The 24,451-nt window shown below is 51.4% G+C and overlaps 1 protein-coding gene across 2 annotated transcripts in view; it reads right to left on the reverse strand.

Moving 5' to 3' along the window:
• ADAMTS10 (ADAM metallopeptidase with thrombospondin type 1 motif 10) overlaps positions 1 to 24,451 on the reverse strand; it is a 337,007-nt gene that overhangs the window by 65,454 nt on the left and 247,102 nt on the right. For both annotated transcript variants that reach the window (XM_073686287.1, XM_073686289.1), the window contains 2 exons: positions 18,113 to 18,246; positions 14,132 to 14,255 (listed from right to left, as the gene is read on the reverse strand). In XM_073686287.1, the coding sequence (XP_073542388.1) occupies positions 14,132 to 14,255; positions 18,113 to 18,246 (258 nt within the window). The remainder of the gene's footprint in view (positions 1 to 14,131; positions 14,256 to 18,112; positions 18,247 to 24,451) is intronic.

The raw sequence follows: 24,451 nt of genomic DNA on the forward strand, positions 1-24,451 counted from the left end.
TGAGCTCTGCTCCGGAGGCGGGCCTAGCACCGAGGTCCAAGTCTGAGAGGAGACGGGAGCAGGACGGCTCCAGGAATGAGGAGTGAAGGGACCCTAGAGGTATGGGCCGTGCAGCAAGCCACCCGTACGCCCGCTGCTACCAGGAGGTAGAGGGGTCAGGCCAGATAAGGGGAACCGGTCACTCAACTAGTGGAGAAAACTACTAAGGCTCAACTAGAAACCGGAGGCTGCAGTATTTCATGTGCTGGAAGCCGAAGTCCACACCAGTCCCACTAAGAAGGTAGCCACATAGGACTCAGGGGACGGAACACACGTCGCCCGCCAAGGCCCGAGGTTACCGGATAGAAGTGCCACTGGGTGTGAGGTGCAGGGAGCAGGCCAGAGAGAGGACACACAGAAGGGGGTCCTGCTAAATGCTCCAGAGATACCTGAGGGTGGACTGAGCCCCTCACTGAGTACGTGCAGCATGACGTGGGAAGTTGCTTGGACGTCTGTAACTTGAACTTCAACAACTGTGAGTAAAGACCCTGGGACTGCACTATCTTGTCTCGGTGTTCCTTGCTGCGCCAGCACTCACTGCACTGGAACACCCTGCACAACCACCATCATTCACGCACACTGCCCTGAAGCTACACTCTTCCTGTGGGGAGTTATACTACCCTTGCTGCTATACCACTGGCTTCAGAGGACTGTTCCGCAGCGGCGGTCTCTATTAACCGCACTCCACAGGTGGCGTAGTCGGACATTATATATAACCTATATACATCTACTACCCTTGGATTGACCGCCCTGGGTCATGGACCGGGTCACCGCCACAGTGACTACAACCCCCGGCATCTACCGGCCCAGCTCCGGATGCCCCGCGGCCCAGGGGCCGCGTCAACTTTGGCGTAGTTGGCAGGATACGTAACCCACCTGCTACCATCGGGTATTGTGTGCCTAAAAGACTGTGTTTTCTACTGAATGTGGCGCCCACCCCTGAAGAACGGGAGCCATTATGTGCCAGCCAAACAACAACCAAAGGTCACCTCCCATCGTGGGCCAGGTCCCAGAATGGCGCCAAAAGTGGGGCCCGCCCCAAGCAGCAGTGATTATGTATGTGGATGTGTCCATCGACGTGGGGGGGGCTGCCCTTGGAAGTGACCGACAACAGATTGCCCTGGAACCGCCCATGAAAGGGGAGGGGAGGAAGGAAAACCGGGAGACAGGGTGCACCCGGGAAAGGACATGGACCGCAGCAGCACCGGAGACCCTGCCAGAGGCATGCTGCAGGCCGAAGTGCCTTATACCCTGGAGGAGCTGGTGGCCAAGCTCCCCCGGGAGGATACCGAATTCCTCCGCGCCGGTATGGAAGATCCTGGCCGGAGGATGGCAAGGGCCCAGCGGGACGCCATCGAAGAATGGAAGAGAGAGATGGAGCAGAGGATGGCGGCCCGACAGCCAGCAGCGCTGCCAAGCACCGTCAGCACCCCGGCCTCCGAGGACAGAGGCCAGCGTCAGGAGGCAGCGTGTGACGTGGGAGCGACCGCAGGAGCAGGTAGGAGGAGTCTCCCTGTCCTGGGCGCTGCAAGCGCCGACCGGCTCCTGAGCCCCCTGGTGGAACCGCTAACTCCTGGCGCCGCTAGAGCCGCTCCACTCCTAATGCCTGAACCAGGCCCTCCAACCGCTGCCGGCCCACCCTACTCACGCCGGAGCAGCCAGGTACCTGCGAGCGCATCCCAGGCCCCAGAACCGTCACCTCCGGGCACCCGCGGCGCCGGCCCGCTCCTAGGCCCTCTCCAAGAACCGCCCCCTCCAACACCCGCATGGGTGTACCGGCGTCACCAATGGGACTGGTCCGCGGAAGTAGAAGACCAGCAGCCCTCGCTCCTACCCGCTCCGCAGCCCGCCGCCGTCTCCCGGTTGCCGGAAGACGAGGCCCAGTTTGAGTGGGATTACTCTGGGGAGGACCTGATGGGATTCTCCCAGGAGACAAAGGCAGCCGCGGCCCGCCACAAAGAGTTCTGCCACCAGCAGCTGGCCCAATTCGAAAAAGAGCGCAGCTTGCGGCGTGTGCGGTGGGAGAAGTTAGAGGCCAGTAATATGGAGGAGAAGGCCCGGGCCCGCAAAGACAAGCAAGCAGTTCGTGGTCCCAGAGTCACCGGGACCGTAGTCAAATTTAATCTGGACGTAGGATGGGGGTTCATCCGGGACCCACTGTCCGACACAGATCTCTTCGTGAACAGGAGAGATGTGGAGTCCCGCTTACAGGAAGGACACCCGGATCGGGACCTGTATCCACGGGACACCGTGTCCTACACCAGGCACCGAGGTGCCATGGGCTGGTACGCCCTGAACGTCCACCGGGTGGAGACAACATCCTACAGTGCTGAAGACCCGGCTGGGTCAGCCTGCGGTGGGCCAGAGCCTCTCCGGAGGGAGTACCCTTACTGAAGTATAGTAAGTGGAACAGAGCTGCTAATGTAAATAAGTTACCCGTCAGGGTATGCAGAGACACTGCGAGTTTATGTTTACCCAGTTGCCTGGAAGGGTACAATCAAAAGTTGTACATGTGTGCATTAGTTACCTGAAAAGGGTGTGAATGGACATTAGGAAAGAGGACAGTGATCTTCCTGAGAACTGATATTGTAAATAGTTTGCCACTTCTTAAAGTGCCCCCTATTGGTTTTATAAGAACTACAACGAGTGACCTCAGAACAAAAACCCGTTGAAGGTGGCCGAAGACGTGGTCCAACACCTGGATCGTCTATGCCCTGCAGCCACCCCAGGGCGTTCGTTGAGGGTTTGGGATGGGTCCCTCATGTTCGTGTTTGCAAGTTTGCACTTTATAGAAAGATGGACACCTGGTTTGTGATGAACCCGTAGCCGCCATCTTGGTAATGATAAATCATATCCAGGGATGGCCACACTTCAGCAGCCCCCACCCTTGGGACCTTCTGTTAAAACGTCAACTAGATAGTTTCCCCCATCCAGGCTCCTGTGAGATAAGAAGCCCCAGGGCCTACTTAACACTTGAATGCTAGGAGCTTCAAAGACTTCGAGAGGAAACACAGCCAGCAGGGGAGGGTGCTTCGTCCATCTGTAACTGACCATTTGTCCCATAGGACTAGTTTCTTTGTCTGTCACAAGCATGGAGGCATAAGATATAGAAACATGAATAGTACACGCATGTTGCGTGGGATGGGCCAATAAAAAAATATCACGGCGTCCCGGAGCCATTGCGCACACAAGCCTCCGCGGTAGACGTTTGTACGTGCTCTGGAAGCCAAGATATAGCGCTGAGCCATTCCTGAGGACCGTATGGTATCATAATTGATATCAAAAGGTCGGTTACGGCGGCCCGAATCCATGGGAACCCCTGGGGTATCATGAGACCATCCCAGAAGAAGTTATTGGGTTCCGTAGAATTTGGGCTTCTGATCGAAGTTAGACCTGAGGGTGGAGACTGAGCCAGCTGACCTCACCAGCAGTGGGCGGGACGGGGCAGGTAAGATAGCAGGACAGACAAGAGATAAGTCAGTCTTGACCCAAGAGTGGTGTGCTGAACATCTGAGCACCAGCTGAGGCCACCAAGGGGAGAAGCAGTCTGACCATGCGGTGGTAGGCCTCAGCCTGTAACAAAGAACCGTGCCTGCGACCGCAGAATCCTCTCCCTGCGTCACAAGAAAATCAAGAAACCGGTAACTGATATGCTGTGGTGATTCTGTGTGTTGTATTCCATTGTTGTATAGTTTAGCCTGACCTTATACCTGTGTATATTTAGTTGTATATCGTGTATCTAGTGTATTATTATAATCAATTACCTCAAGTAATTGTGGGCCTGCCTTTTATTCTGCATAACGAATGCACGTCCGTGTGAGCTCGGCTCAAGCCAAAAACGCTACCCAGGGTTGGTTCCTGACCCGGTATAGGCCCATTCACGGACTGGGCGTATATCTAAAATAGGGACTGGTGGCAGCATACCAACTGGGGATTGGGGAAGGCTGGTAGTGACGGTCGGAGGTTCAGATATATATATTCCTGGCGCGGCCAAGGAAGATATATATACCGCCCTCACTACAGAGGGCCCCGATACCCAGTAGGTTACAGGACAGTCTCCCTGGCGACCGCTTATCCTAGGTGCAGTTCCTTGACTGACCTGAGGCTAAGAGGGCGCTAGCGAGTTGTGCTGTGTAGTGACGTTACGGGTTAGTGACGTTGAAGGGATAACACTCTACCGTGTTCCCTGCGCTGGTTGCAGCTACCTGGCACTACCTTCTCTAGGTGCAGTACCTTGACTGACCTAAGAGGTAAGGGGGCGCCAGAGAGCTGCACCCACCGGCCGGCTTTCATCACATTGGTGGCAGAGCGGTGGGATTGCAGAATAATAGTGTTGTGGGACCCCTACTCCCAGGCACTAAAGACTGCCAGTGGTAACTTCCACTGCTGGAGTCTTAAGGTCAGCCCAACGTTAGACGGTCAGGCTAAAAGTATAACAAGGTGTGTGCAAACTCAGGGTTGCAGCGGTGTCGGTTACCAAGATGGCAGACGGCACCAGGAGCAAGACCCTGCAGGAGGCTAATGCTACGGTCCGTGTGGCAGGAGGGGAGGACATTGTTACTCATGGCGAGGAGGAGTCCAGCCCGGGCACCTCAGGGAGCCAGTCCCCAGTATACGGTCCCGCAGTGGGCTGCCCACCACCTACCCAGCCCAGCCTGTCCAGATCACAAGCCCTTTTACAAGCGGCTATGGCAAGTCTCCAGTCTCATGGCAATGCCGTCTACAAAACCCTCCTGGCAGCATCAGAGAAGGCAGCGGAGGAGGAGCGTGCAGAGCGGGCTGCGGAGCGGGCTGCGGAGCAGGCTGCGGAGCGTGAAGCTGCAGAGCGCCGGGAGGCTGCGGAGCGTGCAGAGCGAGCTGCGGAGCACCAGCACCGACTGGACCTGGCCCAGCGGGGGCTTCCGCTAGAGCAACCAACCCATCAAGAGACCAAGTCGTCCAAAGTCCGAGCTGAGGACTTCCCTCTACTGGAGAAGGATGGGGACCTGGACTCCTTTCTGGTGGCATTTGAACGGACCTGTCTTCAGCACCATCTGGCCCGGGATCAGTGGGCCAGATACCTGACCCCCCGTTTGAGGGGTAAGTCCCTGGATGCCTTGGGGGACTTACCTGCCGGGGAGGTACAGAACTACGACTGCATCAAGCGGGCCCTGATCCGGCAGTACAACCTCACTCCCGAGTCGTACCGCCAGAAGTTCCGGAGCCTGCTGCGTGGCCCCAAGGACACCTGGACCGATCATATGCGGGCGCTGTTGAGAGCCGCAGAGCACTGGACCTCGGGTCTAGCGCTTACTATCCGCCAGGAGGTCCAGGAACTGTTCGTCACGGAGCAGTTCTTGTGGAACTGCCCAGAGGACCTCCGACAGTTCCTCCGTGACCGAAAACCAACAGGGGCTTCTGCTACAGCCGCCCTGGCAGACGAGTATGCCAATAACAGGGCGCCTGAGCTGAAGAAGTCTGCCAGCAGCACCTGGAGAGGGGGTAAGCCCAATCATGCCCCTGTTTCCCCGCCCCTAGAACACAAGGGGTGTATCCCCCTGTTGCCCTCTCCAGGCAAGGACCAGACGTAAGACGTTGTCATCTATGCAACAAACCAGGACACTTTAGGGCTGAGTGTCCCCAGCGCCAAAAGACCCCATCCCAGTCCCAGAGAGCGCCCAATGTTTTGTGTGTGGGAGGGGGTGGTGGTAGGTCCCTGGACAACATCCAACCCGTCACCATAGGCCGTTCTGCGGTCATGGGACTGCGGGACACTGGCGCTGAACGAACACTGGTACGGCCTGAGGTGGTGTCCCCCCAGGACTTGGTACCAGGAAAGACTCTTTCCGTCTCCGGGGTTGGAGGCGTGGAGCCGGCACTTCCCGTTGCCATGATGTATTCGGACTGGGGTGCCGGGAGGGGGATGCGGGAGGTGGGAGTAACGCCAAATATTCCCGCAAATGTTTTATTAGGGACCGACTTGTGGCGTCTAGTATCGCAGTATGTACCCTCTGAACCCCCAAGTTCGGCCCCCCAAGAGTGTATTGATTTGTCTGCTGCTAATGCCAACCATGTTGTATGTAGTGTGCGTCCTGCTGAGGAGGAGGGAGTGAAACCTGAGGGTAACACCTGCACAGACACAACACAAACAGGGTTAGTGAAAGCAGGTGGGGAGTGTGGGGATGCCCGCAGAGGTGCTCAGCCGGCGTGCCGTGACCTCTTGTCCTCCGGTGAGGGAGGGGGCGGGCAGGATTCTGTAGAGGGAAGCTCAGGGATGGAGAGGGGGGCAGCTACCGGCAGTGTAGGGCTCCCAGGGGTATCCAGGCTGCTGAGTATAGGCCCACTGCAGGGGGAGGAACAGGCCATGGGGGGTGGGGGTGTCCCAAGAGAGGAGCCGCCAGGTAAGACCCCAGGGCAGGAGTTCCCCACATCCGAGATGTCCAAAGGCCTAGGAAGCCTGCCTGATCGGGCGGCTTGGTCAGAAACAGAGGGGAAGCGGGCACTACCCACGGTCACAGCGGTCATAGCCACTGTCACCAGGAGTGGGAGCGCCGGAGCCCAAGGAGCCTTGCAGAGGTCCGACGGCTTCCCCACTTCTGACCAAGTGTCTGCCGGGTCAGACAGCGGCCAGGTGACATGCCCGGAGGGGCTGACGGAGGATGTGGCAGTTTCGTCGATTCTGGCCACATCAAGTCAGGAATTTCAGGCTGCGTTGGAAGCAGACGACAGCCTGAAAGCTCTCAAGGAACAGGCGGCACAGCCTCCCATGGAGTCAGACTGCGAGCGTGTGGTCTGGGACCAGGGACGGCTGTACCGGGTAACGGTCCAGCAGGGTTCACCGGAGGCGTGGCCCAGGGACCGACAGTTAGTGGTACCCTATCCGTTCAGGGCGGAATTGTTGCGGATCGCACACGAGATTCCGATGGCCGGACACCTAGGGATCGCTAAAACCAAGGCCAGGATAGCTCAGCATTTCTACTGGCCTGGGATGGGAGCCGCGGTGGGTGCCTACTGCCGTTCGTGTGACACCTGTCAGAGGGTGTGGAAGGCGGGGCCGCTCCCCAAAGCCCCACTGGTAACTCTGCCAATCATCGAAGAGCCTTTCTCGAGGGTCGCTGTGGATCTTATTGGACCTCTGTCCACTCCCAGCCACTCCGGGAAATGCTTCATACTCACGGTAGTGGACTATGCCACCCGGTACCCAGAAGCGGTAGCTTTGTCGTCCATTCGGGCCGACAAGGTGGCTACCGCCTTACTGGAGATCTTCTCCAGAGTGGGTTTCCCCCAGGAAATGCTCACTGACCAAGGGACCCAGTTCATGTCGCGGCTGATGGAGTCCCTCTGTAAGCAAATGCAGGTGCAACATCTGGTGGCCAGCCCGTATCACCCATAGACTAATGGCCTGTGTGAGCGGTTCAATGGCACCTTAAAGCAGATGCTTAAGATGTTGGTCGACTCCCACGGGAGAGACTGGGAGCGTTACCTCCCACACCTCCTATTTGCTTACCGGGAGGTTCCGCAGGCCTCAACGGGGTTCTCCCCCTTTGAGCTCCTGTACGGGCGACGGGTACGGGGCCCCCTGGCTCTGGTGAAGGAAGCATGGGAAGGGGATTTGGCCACCCCCGAGGTGTCGGTCATCGAGTATGTCGTGCGCCACCGGGACAGGATGATGGCCTTGGCAAAGCTGGTGCAGGACAATATGGCCCAGGCCGACCAGAAGCGGTGGTACGACCAGAATGCTTGTGAGAGGACCTACCAGGTGGGTCAAAAGGTGTGGGTACTGGTCCCCGTACCACAGAACAAGCTTCAGGCAGCCTGGGAAGGTCCCTACTTCGTGCACCAGAAACTCAACGCCGTCACCTATCTGGTCACCCTGGATCACGCCCGTAGAAGGAGGAAGGCCTTCCACGTGAACATGATGAAGGCTCATCATGAGCGGGAAGCGACTGCCCACCCAGTGTGCAACCTTCCCGAGGAAGGAGAGGTAGAAACCCTCCTGGATCTGCTCACCTAAGCCAAGGCGGGTGGGTCCATCGAGGATGTGGGGGTTGGCCACCAGCTCACGGAGGACCAACGGTCCCAGCTGGGGACCACCCTGCACCCCTTCCGGGGGCTGTTCAGCAGCCTGCCCGGAAGGACTGAGATGGCTGTCCACGACGTGGACACTGGCGATCACCCGCCGATCCGGCGTTCAGCATATCGGGTCTCTTTCGAGGTGCAGGGAAACATGCGCCAAGAGATAGACGAGATGCTGAAGCTGGGGGTGATCCAGGCATCCAGCAGCGCGTGGGCCTCGCCTGTAGTCCTCGTTCCAAAAAAGGACCGAACTACACGGTTCTGCGTGGACTACCGGGGGCTCAACGCTGTAACGGCCACCGATGCGTTCCCCATACCACGCATCGATGACCTGCTCGATCGGATGGCCGGGGCTAAGTACCTGACCATCATGGATCTGAGCCGGGGGTACTGGCAGATTCCTCTGACCCCCGCGGCAAGGGAACGCTCTGCCTTTATCACCCCTTTTGGACTGTACGAGTCCACAGTGATGCCATTCGGCATGAAGAATGCCCCTGCCACTTTTCAGCGGATGGTCAATACGCTGCTTGAGGGACTTGAAGGGTACGCGGCTGCGTACTTGGACGATATTGCAGTCTTCAGTCCCACTTGGGAGGATCACCTAGAGCACCTGCGGCAGGTGCTCGGTCGGATCCACCGGGCAGGCTTGACCATCAAGCCGGAAAAGTGCCAGCTGGGCATGAGTGAGGTCCTCTACCTGGGTCACCGGGTAGGCGGGGGGGTTCTGAAGCCAGAACCTGGGAAAGTGGATGCCATCGCATCCTGGCCCACTCCTAGGACCAAAAAGCAGGTGATGTCCTTCTTGGGGACCGCCGGGTACTATAGGAGGTTCGTCCCACACTATAGCACCCTGGCCAAGCCCCTGACGGACCTCACCAAGAAGAAGCTGCCCGTCGCAGTCGACTGGACAGTCGCCTGCGAGACAGCTTTCGGGGCACTCAAGGCCGCCCTAAGTAGCTCCCCTGTACTGCAAGCTGCCGACTTCGACCGGCCGTTTGTGGTACAGACTGACGCCAGTGACTTTGGCCTCGGTGCTGTGCTAAGTCAGGTCAACACAACAGGTCTTGTACCTGAGCAGGAAGCTACTGCCCCGGGAGGTGGCTTACTCCACGGTGGAAAAAGAATGCCTGGCAATTGTATGGGCCCTGCAGCGTCTGCAGCCCTACTTGTACGGGAGCCATTTCACCGTGGAGACGGACCACAACCCCCTCAGCTGGTTACACACGGTCTCTGGGTCGAATGGCAGGTTGTTACGCTGGAGCCTCGCTCTCCAGCAGTACCACTTCTCCATTCGCCACAGAAGAGGCCGTGACCACGGTAACGCTGACGGGTTATCCCGGCAAGGGGAGGGTGCAGAAGGACGCACGGGGGAACACAGGAATGTGCTACCCCCTCGCGCCCTCGTATAGGGGGAGGTGTGATGAACCCGTAGCCGCCATCTTGGTAATGATAAATCATATCCAGGGATGGCCACACTTCAGCAGCCCCCACCCTTGGGACCTTCTGTTAAAACGTCAACTAGATAGTTTCCCCTATCCAGGCTCCTGTGAGATAAGAAGCCCCAGGGCCTACTTAACACTTGAATGCTAGGAGCTTCAAAGACTTCGAGAGGAAACACAGCCAGCAGGGGGGGGTGCTTCGTCCATCTGTAACTGACCATTTGTCCCATAGGACTAGTTTCTTTGTCTGTCACAAGCATGGAGGCATAAGATATAGAAACATGAATAGTACACGCATGTTGCGTGGGATGGGCCAATAAAAAAATATCACGGCGTCCCGGAGCCATTGCGCACACAAGCCTCCGCGGTAGACGTTTGTACGTGCTCTGGAAGCCAAGATATAGCGCTGAGCCATTCCTGAGGACCGTATGGTATCATAATTGATATCAAAAGGTCGGTTACGGCGGCCCGAATCCATGGGAACCCCTAGGGGTATCATGAGACCATCCCAGAAGAAGTTATTGGGTTCCGTAGAATTTGGGCTTCTGATCGAAGTTAGACCTGAAGGTGGAGACTGAGCCAGCTGACCTCACCAGCAGTGGGCGGAACGGGGCAGGTAAGATAGCAGGACAGACAAGAGATAAGTCAGTCTTGACCTAAGAGTGGTGTGCTGAACATCTGAGCACCAGCTGAGGCCACCAAGGGGAGGAGCAGTCTGACCATGCGGTGGTAGGCCTCAGCCTGTAACAAAGAACCGTGCCTGCGACCGCAGAATCCTCTCCCTGCGTCACAAGAAAATCAAGAAACCGGTAACTGATATGCTGTGGTGATTCTGTGTGTTGTATTCCATTGTTGTATAGTTTAGCCTGACCTTATACCTGTGTATATTTAGTTGTATATCGTGTATCTAGTGTATTATTGTAATCAATTACCTCAAGTAATTGTGGGCCTGCCTTTTATTCTGCATAACGAACGCACGTCCGTGTGAGCTCGGCTCAAGCCAAAAATGCTACCCAGGGTTGGTTCCTGACCCGATATAGGCCCATTCACGGACTGGGCGTATATCTAAAATAGGGACTGGTGGCAGCATACCAACTGGGGATTGGGGAAGGCTGGTAGTGACGGTCGGAGGTTCAGATATATATATTCCTGGCGCGGCCAAGGAAGATATATATACCGCCCTCACTACAGAGGGCCCCGATACCCAGTAGGTTACAGGACAGTCTCCCTGGCGACCGCTTATCCTAGGTGCAGTTCCTTGACTGACCTGAGGCTAAGAGGGCGCTAGCGAGTTGTGCTGTGTAGTGACGTTACGGGTTAGTGACGTTGAAGGGATAACACTCTACCGTGTTCCCTGCGCTGGTTGCAGCTACCTGGCACTACCTTCTCTAGGTGCAGTACCTTGACTGACCTGAGAGGTAAGGGGGCGCCAGAGAGCTGCACCCACCGGCCGGCTTTCATCACATGGTTGCAAAGTGCACTGTGACCAGTTGACAAAAGTTTTATATGAAAAATGTGTTGCCAAGAAAAATGTTTTGATATGACAAATGCTGAATATGAAGAATGTTTATAAAGAAAAATGTTTTATATATGTGAATGCATTCTAAAAAATGTTCAAGTCTCTAATTTACCCTGTCTTTTACTCTGTTCCAGCCCGCGGACGTGCTGTGTTTTACCAGGGGGGGGGTGTGGCACCCCTGAGGGTTCAGTCGCCACAGAGGTACTGCATCTCACCCAGAGGTGTGGTATCTCACCCTCAGGTAAGGAAGGAGTACAGATCAGGACCATAACACCTGCATTCACTACACCACATTTCCGGGGGACAGGGCGAGATTGCTCCTACGGGAGAGCACAGTACCTGATCCCTGGCTGGAGTGGGGGGAACCACCTAGAGAGGGGGAACCATGTAGTGGATGGGGTGGAGGAAGTAGAACCTGGGAGCACTTGAAAGGAAGCAGTATAAATAGGAAACCATCTTAGGTCAGAGACTAAAGTCAGTCAGAGGAGGAGAAGTGACAGGAGCAGAGGCTCTGTATGAGCTCTGCTCCGGAGGCGGGCCTAGCACTGAGGCCCAAGTCTGAGAGGAGAAGGGAGCTGGACGGCTCTAGGAATGAGGAGTGAAGGGACCCTAGGGGTACGGGCTATGCAGCAAGCCACCCGTACGCCCGCTGCTACCAGGAGGTAGAGGGGTCAGGCCAGATAAGGGGAACCGGTCACTCAACTAGTGGAGAAAACTACTAAGGCTCAACTAGAAACCGGAGGCTGCAGTATTTCATGTGCTGGAAGCTGAAGTCCACACCAGTCCCACTAAGAAGGTAGCCACATAGGACCCAGGGGACGGAACACATGTCGCCCGCCAAGGCCCGAGGGTACCGGATAGAAGTGCCACTGGGTGTGAGGTGCAGGGAGCAGGCCAGAGAGAAGACACACAGAAGGGGGTCCTGCTAAATACTCCAGAGATACCTGAGGGTGGACTGAGCCCCTCACTGAGTACGTGCAGCACGACGTGGGAAGTTGCTTGGACGTCTGTAACTTGAACTGCAACAACTGTGAGTAAAGACCCTGGGACTGCACTATCTTGTCTCTGTGTTCCTTGCTGCCCAGCACTCACTGCACTGGAACGCCCTGCACGACCACCATCATTCACGCACACTGCCCTGAAGCTGCACTCTTCCTGTGGGGAGTTATACTACCCTTGCTGCTATACCACCGGCTTCAGAGGACTGTTCCGCAGCGGTGGTCTCTATTAACCGCACTCCACAGGTGGCGTAGTCGGACATTATATATAACCTAAACACCTATACATAGACTACCCTTGGATTGACCGCCCTGGGTCACGGACCAGGTCACCGCCACGGTGACTACAACCCCCAGCATCTACAGGCCCGGCTCCGGGTACTCCACGGCCCAGGGGGCGCGTCACATCAGTGTTAAGGTTAGGAGGGAGTAAAGAGACTAACATTGTGTGCACGCTGCTAGGCTCAAGGAGTGTCAGTGTGCCCTTGCATTTCAGTCAAAGCAGTGCTTTCTCTGGGCAGTGTCAATCATGCTAAGGGACAATGTACCCTATGCTAAATGAGGGGGCAGAATGGTGAACAGATGAATAATTAAAAACTGGTGAAAAAGTACTTTGCCATCTGTATTTGTAAATCATCCCAGTGTCTAGATGTTACAATCTAGTGATGATGTACAGTACAGACCAAAAGTTTGGACACACCTTCTTATTTAAAGATTTTTCTGTATTTTCATGACTTTGAAAATTGTACATTCACACTGAAGGCATCAAAACTATGAATTAACACATGTGGAATTATATACTTAACAAAAAAGTGTGAAACAACTGAAAATATGTCTTATATTCTAGGTTCTTCAAAGTAGCCACCTTTTGCTTTGATGACTGCTTTGCACACTCTTGGCATTCTCTTGATGAGCTTCAAGAGGTAGTCACCGGAAATGGTTTTCACTTCACAGGTGTGCCCTGTCAGATTTAATAAGTGGGATTTCTTGCCTTATAAATGGGGTTGGGACCATCAGTTGTGTTGTGCAGAAGTCAGGTGGATACACAGCTGATAGTCCTACTGAATAGACTGTTAGCTGCTTTTTTCTTGCCATAATACAAATTCTAAGTAAAGAAAAACGAGTGGCGATCATTACTTTAAGAAATGAAGGTCAGTCAGTCCGAAAAATTCGGAAAACTTTGAAAGTGTCCCCAAGTGCAGTTGCAAAAACCATCAAGCGCTACAAAGAAACTAGCTCACATGAGGACCGCCCCAGAAAAGGAAGACCAAGAGTCAACTCTGCTTCTGAGGATAAGTTTGGGATGGTGTGGGAGTACTTTGCTGGTGACACTGTTGGGGATTTATTCAAAATTGAAGGCATACTGAACCAGCATGGCTACCACTGCATCTTGCAGCGGCATGCTATTCCATCCAGTTTGCGTTTAGTTGGACCATCATTTATTTTTCAACAGGACAATGACCCCAAAAACACCTCCAGGCTGTGTAAGGGCCATTTGACCAAGAAGGAGAGTGATGGGGTGCTACGCCAGATGACCTGGCCTCCACAGTCACCAGACCTGAACCCAATCGAGATGGTTTGGGGTGAGCTGGACCGCAGAGTGAAGGCAAAAGGGCCAAGAAGTGCTAAGCATCTCTGAGAACTCCTTGAAGATTGTTGGAAGACCATTTCCGGTGACTACCTCTTGAAGCTCATCAAGAGAATGCCAAGAGTGTGCAAAGCAGTCATCAAAGCAAAAGGTGGCTACTTTGAAGAACCTAGAATATAAGACATATTTTCAGTTGTTTCACACTTTTTTGTTAAGTATATAATTCCACATGTGTTAATTCATAGTGTTGATGCCTTCAGTGTGAATGTACAATTTTCATAGTCATGAAAATACAGAAAAATCTTTAAATGAGAAGGTGTGTCCAAACTTTTGGTCTGTACTGTAAATGCATGGAAGATGTATCTGCGTCTTCGTCTTTAGTGTGGCAAAGCAGTACATAGAAAACATTCTTGTCACAGTCCCTATTGAATTATTATTGAAGAGTATACATTTATATACAGCTGTATACGGTCCTTTCAGTTTTATTTCTTACCTGTCTCATGTAGTGACTGGTTGAAGATACCCTCAATAGTCTCACACGTATTTCCATCACCACCACACACTCGACATTTGTCTTCTCTGGCATCAGATCCCAAAATCCGATCACAGCCCACATGCTAATAGCAAATAAATCTATTTTAATTATACATATACAGAATATACATAATATTTGGCTGTATAATTTGCATCTAATTTTCTACAGTCATGATATAAATAGAAGTTTATCGAGAGTCAATGGACTGGTGCTCGCTATGGTCAGATTGTCTTCTGTGTAGATTGGGCCTTTGGAAACCTTGACTGACTCCTTGGTTGTCTTCTCTATATGAATCACAGTAATCAAAACCCTGGATGAATTGTCTTTCCCCAATGACGAGGACATCAATTCATCCAGGAACCCAAAGTCCACTGCTCATAAAAACACTGAACCAAATAAAGATGGAATAATGGAAACAAGTTCCACCACACAACCGTACACAGAAAGCAAAGTCTATGGGTAGAACAACCGTCCCAACACTGCAGGATGGACGAAAAAACCCCACTATGGGTACAGCTAGGGTGTAAATCTTTACCCTTTTACCCCACCTCTCATACAGCATGGAGATAATATCACATGTAGATTTGATGCCCTGGAGGATATCTAGGGAAGAGCAGGTCCAGTTGGTTGAATAAAAAAATAGTGGTGCGCATTAAAAAAAAATGGCGAATGCTACCCAAAATGAGCTATACTCATTTACCTAACTCTATACACTACAATATTCATGAACTTTAAGGCTACATTCAGACATCTGTGTCTATTTTTACACCTGTGAGAAATCGACCATTTTTCATCTGTTCGTTTCATGCATTCGTTTGGCCTCTGAGGTTCATCTGTTTTTTTTCTCATCCGTTTTCAAAAATTGAAGCAGGTAGACTGGATGAACTTTTATTTATCCCTTAACATTTAGCAACGAATCAATGAAAAACGGATGAAACTACTGTAGGATGGAACTCTGACATACAAATTATGTCTTCTGAGTGTCATTCATTTTTTACGGATCCCCCATAGACCAGGAATGTGAAACTCAAACACACAAAGGGCCAAAATGAAAATCTTGGACAAAGTCGCAGGCCAACCAGTATACAGTATAATAGGCCCCACATAGTCCTCCATACAGAATAATGGCACCACATAGTCCTCCATACAGAATAATGGGCCCCACATAGTCCTCCAAACAGAATAATGTGCCCACATAGTCCTCAATACAGAATAATGGCCCCACATAGTGCTCCATACAGTATCATGGGCCCCACATAGTCCTCCATACAGAATAATGTGCCCACATAGTCCTCAATACAGAATAACGGGCCCCACATAGTTCTCCATACAGAATAATGGTCCCCACATAGTCCTCCATACAGAATAATAGACCACACATAGTCCTCCATACAGAATAATGGCCCCACATAGTCCTCCATACAGAATAATAGGCCCCACATAGTCCTCCATACAGTATAATGGCCCCATAAAGTCCTCCATACAGAATAATGGGCCCCACAAAGTCCTCCATGCAGAATAATAGGCCTCACATAGTCCTCCATACAGAATAATGGACCCCACATAGTCCTCCATACAGAATAATGGGCCCCACATAGTCCTCCACACAGAATAATGGGCCCCACATAGTCATCCATACAGAATAATTTGCCCCACATAGTCCTCCACACAGAATAATGGGCCCTACAAAGTCCTCCATGCAGAGTAATGGGGTCCACATAATCCTCCATACAGAATAATGGCCTCACATAGGAGTGAAGGTTCTGGTGTTGCGGGGCATATAAAATCACCTTGTGGGCCAGAGTCTCACCAATGAGAATAGAATATTCTATGATTCCCATGGCTCAGACACACGGATCTATGGAATCAATAAAACTCTTTGGGCCTGTGTGTTGTCTGATATAAAAATAGACTGACCATAGATGTGTGAATGTAGGCTTTGCGTAGAAAATTACCCTTAAAGATGTTGATACTGGCAATCATTAAGTCTTGGATCAGCATTTCTGTAGATGGTTTATGTCACGGGTGTGTCAAAGGTGACAGACAGCCGCCCTGCAGTTGGTTGCAGGAGATCTCTACGTTTGGCATTACAGTCATCTTCTTAGAGGCTGGCTGTCTCTAGGACACAGCGGCTACCTCCCTCTGGCTAATTAGCTCCCTGGCCGGAGTGTATTAATACCTGGTGTGTCTGAGAGGGAGGTGCCAGCGATATTCATTACTACTTGTGAGGCTTTAGCAAGAGCAATACTTCGTCTTCTCTGGAGCTTGAGGCCATGTGCGCATTTGGCTGGAGTTGTCTAAAGCTAAGCAATCCCCCCCCTGTTTGTCTACCCTTGTTGTCTATAGAGTTTAGTGGAGATCTACTAGTGCTCATCTCCTCCCTTCCCTAGCCATAGCCATATGCCAGGAAAAGTCAGGGCGAGGCACGCGTGCGACGATTGCTGAAGAAGCAATATAGGGACGATAGTTGAGACAGGGTGACACTAGACCAGACTAGGAGATCTCCACTCCCTCCTTTCCCTAGTGTTGGGCTCCCTTTCCCTCTTCCCTCTGTGTTGCACTAAGTCTTTCCCACACCTTGCGTGACAGTTTAAGAAACATAATGACTGTGAGCCGAAATATATTCTCTTTAAATAATAAAAATCCTCACTATTTAGCCACGGCCCCACTATCAGTATTTGGTCAGTATTTTTTCTCAGGAGTGGGAGCCAAAACCAGGAGTGGGTGATAAATGCAGAATTGGTGTCTTGTTTCTATTATACCTTTTCTCTGATTGTTCCTCATCTGGTTTTGGCTTCCACTCCTGAGAGAGAATACTGACCAAATACCGTGGCCTTAAAGGGAATCTGTCAGCAGGTTTTTGCTGTTATTCGGAGAACGGCATGATGTACGGGCAGAAAGCCTGATTCTAGCGATGTGTCACTTACTGGGCTGCTTGTTCTAGTCTCAACAAAATCATTGTTTTTTCAGCTGGAGATTGTTACTACAATAGAGGATTAGATGTCTCCTGATGTGTAACCTCCTTCCCACCACTGATTAGCAGCTGTTTGCCAATGGACAGTGTGCACAGAAAGCTGTCAATCAGTGGTGTGGGCGGGGTTATACAGAGCTCAGCAGTCAGAGAACTGCTACTTCTGCAGCAGAGAAAACAGTAATATTATCAAAATGGCAGTACGCAGACTAGCAAGTGACACATCTCTGGAATCAGGGTCTCTGCACCTACATCATGCTGGTCTCAAATTAGATAGCAAAAACATCATAACAGATTCCCTTAATTAATTCCTGTGAACCAACCAATGTGTTTACATTATTTGGGCTGCATAGTCATAGCTACAATTAGGGATATCCCAGTTTTTACTGTAAAGTTTTATACTTTACACTTACAAGGTTTACATTTTACTATTATACATAGTTGTGAAGATCTTGCTTGCTATCACTCAATATGAAATTTACTACCATGTCATGAAAATCAGTACTGGCCATGTGATGGTCACAGAGTTCGTTACATAAGAGGGCTTTGACTTCTGTTCTGTAACAAAACCTGACCAGGACAAGGACAAAATGTCATTCTCTTGAAATAAACAATGAAGATTCATATCGAATGACAGTAAGTGGGTATCTTAAAAACCATTAAGAATTCAGAGACAAAGTATTTTAGAGACCTTTTCATAATACAAAGAATATGCTTTATTATTGAAGCCAAAATACCCTTTATGTTGTTTCCTGATGGTACTTCTGAGCATGCAGAGGGGAGTAGTCACTTCTTAACAGCTTTATCAGTAACCTATTTCCTATGAGAACAAGGGTCGGGCATATTGAAGTCCAACACGCCCAATGCTTTTTTATTCCAACATCTGCCACTGGGTTAGAGTCTGAACACTCCCTTACACATTCGATAATTGGCGGGTCTTGAAAACATTACCATTAAAAAGTACATACCTTGCATTCCCCGTTAACACACACATCATAGAATTCGGTTCTGCATGGAGTTCCATCTACTACCGCTGCTGCTCTTTCAGTGTAGAAATTGAACCCTTCAGCTAAGCAGTTCAATGAACAAGCCTTCACACCGCCTTTAATCACAAAAGGATAACAATATGATAGGATTTTAGGTCTCCCTTGGAAGACGTCCAGACAAATTATTTTGAAGAATTAACTATCATCAGATTTTGGATTAGAAAACTCCAAAGACTTAATGGCCTCGTGTTGTCTTTCAGTGCTGACGGTGAAACAAAGTGTTCACAAGTATAGAAGATGCATCCCTCTCAAGGCTACAGGGCTAACAATGAGAAGATGTATACAGCATGTCATCACTCTAGCCAATCACTGGGCTCCGCAGTCCCTGCCATCATCCTCAGCATGACCACTGAGTCCAGTGATTGGCTACAACGCTAATGTGCTGTAGACGTGATGTCATCACTGCAGCCACGTCAACATAGACTGGCAGGAGGAAGCAGAGAGGTGAAGCTGGAGCGGCAGGGGGTAAGTCATTATGATTTTGGTATTTTTAAACAGATGAAACCTTTGGGCTGATGAAGGTTTAAAAGTGGACCACTTCCTATGTCTTTCTTACATTCATCCAAATCTGTATACAGTATTCAATGCGGGACTTAAAGGGGTTGTCCAGTACTTTTAAAAATATGCCAATGTGTTTTAATGATAAATAGAAGCTTCTTTCTAATTAGCTCCTGGTGCTGTTTCTGCCTGTGAGTGGCTCTATCACTGGCCGCTCATAGGCATCACGTGACTCCCGGCTGCAGCTGGCTCTGACATTCACTGAGGTCACGACAAGTCCAGGCTGCAGCCGAGGGTCCCGCTTCCGCGTTCCACCTGTGGCTGCTGGGTTGTGGGTGGGGTTACCCCGCACGTCACACCCGGCATCCACCGCGCACTCTGCCTCTCCCCATTCACTGGGAAAGTGTGCGGTGGATGCTGGGAGTGACGTGCGGGGTAACCCCACCAACAACCTAGCAGCCACCGCGGGGACCCCAGCGCTGAGTCACACCTCACTTGACATCAGCGGAGGGTCACGTGCTGCCTGTGAGCAGCCACAGATAGCGCCCCTCACAGGCAGAAACAGCACCAGGAGGTAATTAGAAAGAAGCTTCTATTTATCATTAAAACACATTAGCATATTTTTAAAAGTACTGGACACCCCTTTTAATTATAAATGCATAAGTTCACTCTATATGCGCCTAAGTCTCCTGTGAAACATTCTTTGACTCTTATCTACTAATTCCCTTTTTATTATGTCCATTTTGCTATGCACTTTATTATCTAATGTGTGTTCTGAACTTTGGCGTGTGATAATTCTCTGCCCAAGTCTTCAACTGCCCGAAACGTCTTCAATGTCCGTAACTTTGCCGAAATTGGTATTGTGTTCAAAAATGGAAATCTTACTTTTTATGGCAAGTCCACACGGGACAGAAATGCGTCATACTTTCCATTTTGGTTTGCACATATTAAATGTAAATTCATACAAGGACTGCAGCACCAATCAGTCAAAATACCACGTGCAGTGGTGGCCAAAAGTATTGGCACCCCTGCAATTCTGTCAGATAATACTCAGTTTCTTCCTGAAAATGATTGCAATCACAAATTCTTTGGTCTTATTATCTTCATTTAATTTGCTTGCAAGGAAAAAACACAAAAGAGAATGAAGCAAAAATCAAATCATTGATCATTTCACACAAAACTACAAAAATGGGCCAGACAAAAGTATTGGCACCCTCAGCCTAATACTTGGTTTCACAACCTTTAGCCAAAATAACTGCGAACATCCACTTCCGGTAACCATCAATGAGTTTCTTACAATGCTCTGCTGGAATTGTAGACCATTCTTCTTTGGCAAACTGCTCCAGGTCCCTGATATTTGAAGGGTGCCTTCTCCAAACTGCCATTTTCAGATCTCTCCACAGGTGTTCTATGGGATTCAGGGCTGGACTCATTGCTGGCCACCTTAGAAGTCTCCAGTGCTTTCTCTCAAACCATTTTATAGTGCTTTTGGAAGTGTGTTTTGGGTCATTCTCCTGCTGGAAGACCCATGACCTCTGAGGGAGACCCAGCTTTCTCACACTGGGCCCTACATTATGCTGCAAAATTTGTTGGTAGTCTTCAGACTTCATAATGCCATGCACACGGTCAAGCAGTCCAGTGCCAGAGGCAGCAAAGCAACCCCAAAACATCAGGGAACCTCCGCCATGTTTGACTGTAGGGACCGTGTTCTTTTCTTTGAATGCCTCTTTTTTTTTCCTGTACAGTCTATGTTGATGCTTTTTGCCAAAAAGCTCTACTTTTGTCTCATCTGACCAGAGAACATTCTTCCAAAATGTTTTAGGCTTTCTCAGGTAAGTTTTGGCAAACTCCGGCCTGGCTTTTTTATGTCTCGGGGTAAGAAGTGGGGTCTTCCTTGGTATCCTACCATACAGTCCCTTTTCATTCAGACGCCGACGGATAGTACAGGTTGACACTGTTGTACCCTCGGACTGCAGGGCAGCTTGAACTTGTTTGGATGTTAGTCGAGGTTCTTTATCCACCATCCGCACAATCTTGCGTTGAAATCTCTTGTCAATTTTTCTTTTCCGTACACATGTAGGGAGGTTAGCCACAGTGCCATGGGCTTTAAACTTCTTGATGACACTGCACACGGAAGACACAGGAACATTCAGGTCTTTGGAGATGGACTTGTAGCCTTGAGATTGCTCATGCTTCCTCACAATTTGGTTTCTCAAGTCCTCAGACAGTTCTTTGGTCTTCTTTCTTTTCTCCATGCTCAATGTGGTACACACAAGGACACAGGACAGAGGTTGAGTCAACTTTAATCCATGTTAACTGGCTGCAAGTGTGATTTAGTTATTGCCAACACCTGTTAGGTGCCACAGGTAAGTTACAGGTGCTGTTAATTACACGAATTAGAGAAGCATCACATGATTTTTCAAACAGTGCCAATACTTTTGTCCACCCCCTTTTTTAGGTTTGGTGTGGAATTGTATCCAATTTGGCTTTAGGACAATTCTTTTTGTGCTTTTTCATTGAAGACAAATTAAATGAAGATAATAATACCAAAGAATTTGTGATTGCAATCATTTTCAGGAAGAATCTGAGCATTATCTGAAAGAATTGCAGGGATGCCAATACTTTTGGCCACCACTGTATATTTCCCCACTATGAGCCTCTTTCAGCAATCAGGATGGTAGTGGTGCTATTGCTAAACAAGCATGAAAATGAAAGCAAATTCCAAACAAAAAAAAGTCCATGAGCACTCCTCTTATCGCACTACCTGCTGTTATGCACACGCCCGGGCTGAGCGGCGTGTGCGTGTGATTGTAGTGATTCCACTGGACCATGAACCGGAGAGTGCCTGGAGGGGCGTGACTAAGTATCTGGCCGATCCGACCAAGATGGCACGACGGCATACGACGCCAGTGCACCAGGGAGAAACCGGGCAGAGGGACCAGGTGCTACTCCAGGTCAAACTCCGGACACGGGGGTTGACCCACACAGGGATTACTGGATCAGGCTGGTTAGGCTGGCGCACAGACTGGAGGGTATAGGCAGGCACGACTGGTATGCAGGCAGGCGGGTAAAGGCAAGCGCAGCTAGAGTGCAGACAGGGAGGCACTAGCAGGTAGGAACACAGGCGGGATAGGACCCAGTACACACTGGGACTCAGGAACAATACAGGTAGAGGGGTACAGGCAAGCACAGCTAGAGTGCAGACAGGGAGGCACTAGCAGGTAGGAACACAGGCGGGATAGGACCCAGTACACACTGGGACTCAGGAACAGGCAGGTTAGGCTGGCACAGACTGGTGGATATAAGCAAACACGGCAGGTATGCAGATGGGTGGATACAGGCGAGTATGCAGGCAGGGAGGTACTGGCCGAAAGGACGGGCTGGAGCACAGAAAGGTTAAGACCCAGTACAGACTGGGTCACAAAACCACAGATGCGGTAGACAACCACAGCAGAGAGGGAACGCCCGAAGCGGTGGGCAAGAACAGAGCAGGACAGGACTGCCGGAGCAGCGGGCAGAAGCAGGGCAGGACAGGACTGCCGGAGCAGCGGGCAGAAGCAGGGCAGGACAGGACTGCCGGAGCAGCGGGCAGAAGCAGGGCAGGACAGGACTGCCGGAGCAGCGGGCAGAAGCAGGGCAGGACAGGACTGCCGGAGCAGCGGGCAGAAGCAGGGCAGGACAGGACTGCTGGAGCAGCGGGCAGAAGCAGGGCAGGACAGGACTGCCGGAGCAGTGAGCAAGGAGTAAGAGCAGGCTAGAACCGCCGGAGCGGTAAGCAAAGGAGTCAGAGCAGACTAGAACCGCCGGAGCGGTGAGCAAAGGAGTCAGAGCAGGCTAGAACCGCCGGAGCGGTGAGCAAAGGAGTCAGAGCAGGCTAGAACCGCCGGAGCGGTGAGCAAAGGAGTCAGAGCAGGCTAGGCTGAGTAGGGGGGACAGGGCTCTGTTCACACGGAACAGACAGGAAGGGAAAGGCAGAGCCAGACACCCACAGGGTACTTGCAGTGAAGTAGCGAGTGGACCACAAACTCACAAACGGGAGTACAGAGACAACAAGCAGGAGTTAGGTACGAGTTCAGACTCTGCAGAAAAAGGAAGGGAACGGACATAGAGGCAAAACAGGTAAAGGATAGGAGAGAGTTCAGACTGGAACTGAGTGTACGGAGGAGACCGACACTGCAGCGGGATACAGGAGCGGGTCTGGGAATACGGCCCCCAGAGAGGCAGGACGAACAGGCAAGGAGCGTGTTCAGACAGGACAGACAAGATACAGGAGCGGGTCTAGGTAATCAGCCCCTAGAAGGCGAGAGGAACAGGCTAGGAGCGTGTTCAGACAGGTCAGACAAGATACAGGAACAGGTCTAGGTAATCGGCCCCTAGAAGGCAGGAGGAACAGGCTAGGAGCGTGTTCAGACAGGTCAGACAAGATACAGGAACAGGTCTAGGTAATCGGCCCCTAGAAGGCAGGAGGAACAGGCTAGGAGCGTGTTCAGACAGGCCTGGAAATACAGCCTCCAGGATAGGCAGACAAGAGAACACAGAACGGGACCTGGCACCTTCAGAGTGCAAGCACACACTGAAAGAAACACTATGCTCAGGCAGGGATAGATGGGCGCAGCTGAGCTATATACCAGGTGACAGACAGCAATAGGCTGAGGACGCACAAGAGGTGTGACCCACAGCAGGTACAAAAAGCAGGAAGTGATCAGGCGCCGCCCTTAAGCAGCAGAAACAGACACAAACAGACAGCATGGAGGGAAGCCAGAGAGACATTCTGGACAGGAGATCAAGTGCGCGCTCTTGCACAGTGGGAGATGGACCACTATGCAAGGACGCCGCCAGGTATGTTACAGTACCCCCCCCTTACGCCCCCTCTTCTTCAGGCCTGCCAGAATCTTCCGCAGGGAATTCGAGGACCAGTCGTTCACTTCAAGGAGATCACTTCCACTGTCCACAGGAAAAACTGATCTCATCTGGTTAGCTAGGATGCTACCTCCTATCCAGCCATCCTCAGCAACAGACGAAACGGGTGGAGTACCAGGAACAGCACACAAGGAAGTCTCTCTCCACATATTTTCAGGTGGCACCCCAGAGGGTACAGGAGACAACTGGAAGTCCTTCACCGGGTTGGAGGGGGACAGAGACTTGGGGGTAATCTCTGCTTCGAGGTACATCTTGTCAAGCTCACAGGAAGAAATAGACGGGTTATCAGGTACATAATGAGGAAAAGTCACTGTCTCTTTGTTATCTGGTGGTACCCCGGAGGATTCAGGAAACAACTGGAGGTCCTCCGCCGGGTCAGAAGAGTGCAGAGGCTCAGAGAAAACATCTGCTTCAGAGTACACTAGGTCGGACTCACTGGACGAAGCAGGCGAGGTATCGGGTACCGAGTATAGGAAAGTCTCTGTCCATTCACCACCAGGTGGCACCCCGAAGGGTTCTGGAGACAACTGGCGGTCCTCCGCCTGGTCAGAGGGGTGTAGAGACTCACGGGTAACCTCTGCTTCAGAGTACACTGGGTCGGACTCACTGGACGAAGCAAGCGAGGTATCAGATCTAGGATATAGGAGAGTCTCTGTCCATTCACCACCAGGTGGCACCCAGAAGGGTTCTGGAGACAACTGGAGGTCCTCCGCCTGGTCGGAGGGGTGTAGAGACTCGGGAGTAACCTCTGCTTCGGAGTACACTAGGTTGGACTCACTGGACGAAGCGAGCGAGGTATCAGGTACAGAGTATAGGAGAGTCTCTGTCCTTTCGCTACCAGGT

Source organism: Phyllobates terribilis, unplaced genomic scaffold (genome assembly GCF_046119375.1).
Source record: "Phyllobates terribilis strain yellow unplaced genomic scaffold, ASM4611937v1 Scaffold_1__5_contigs__length_1240528914, whole genome shotgun sequence".
Taxonomy (NCBI): domain Eukaryota; kingdom Metazoa; phylum Chordata; class Amphibia; order Anura; family Dendrobatidae; genus Phyllobates; species Phyllobates terribilis.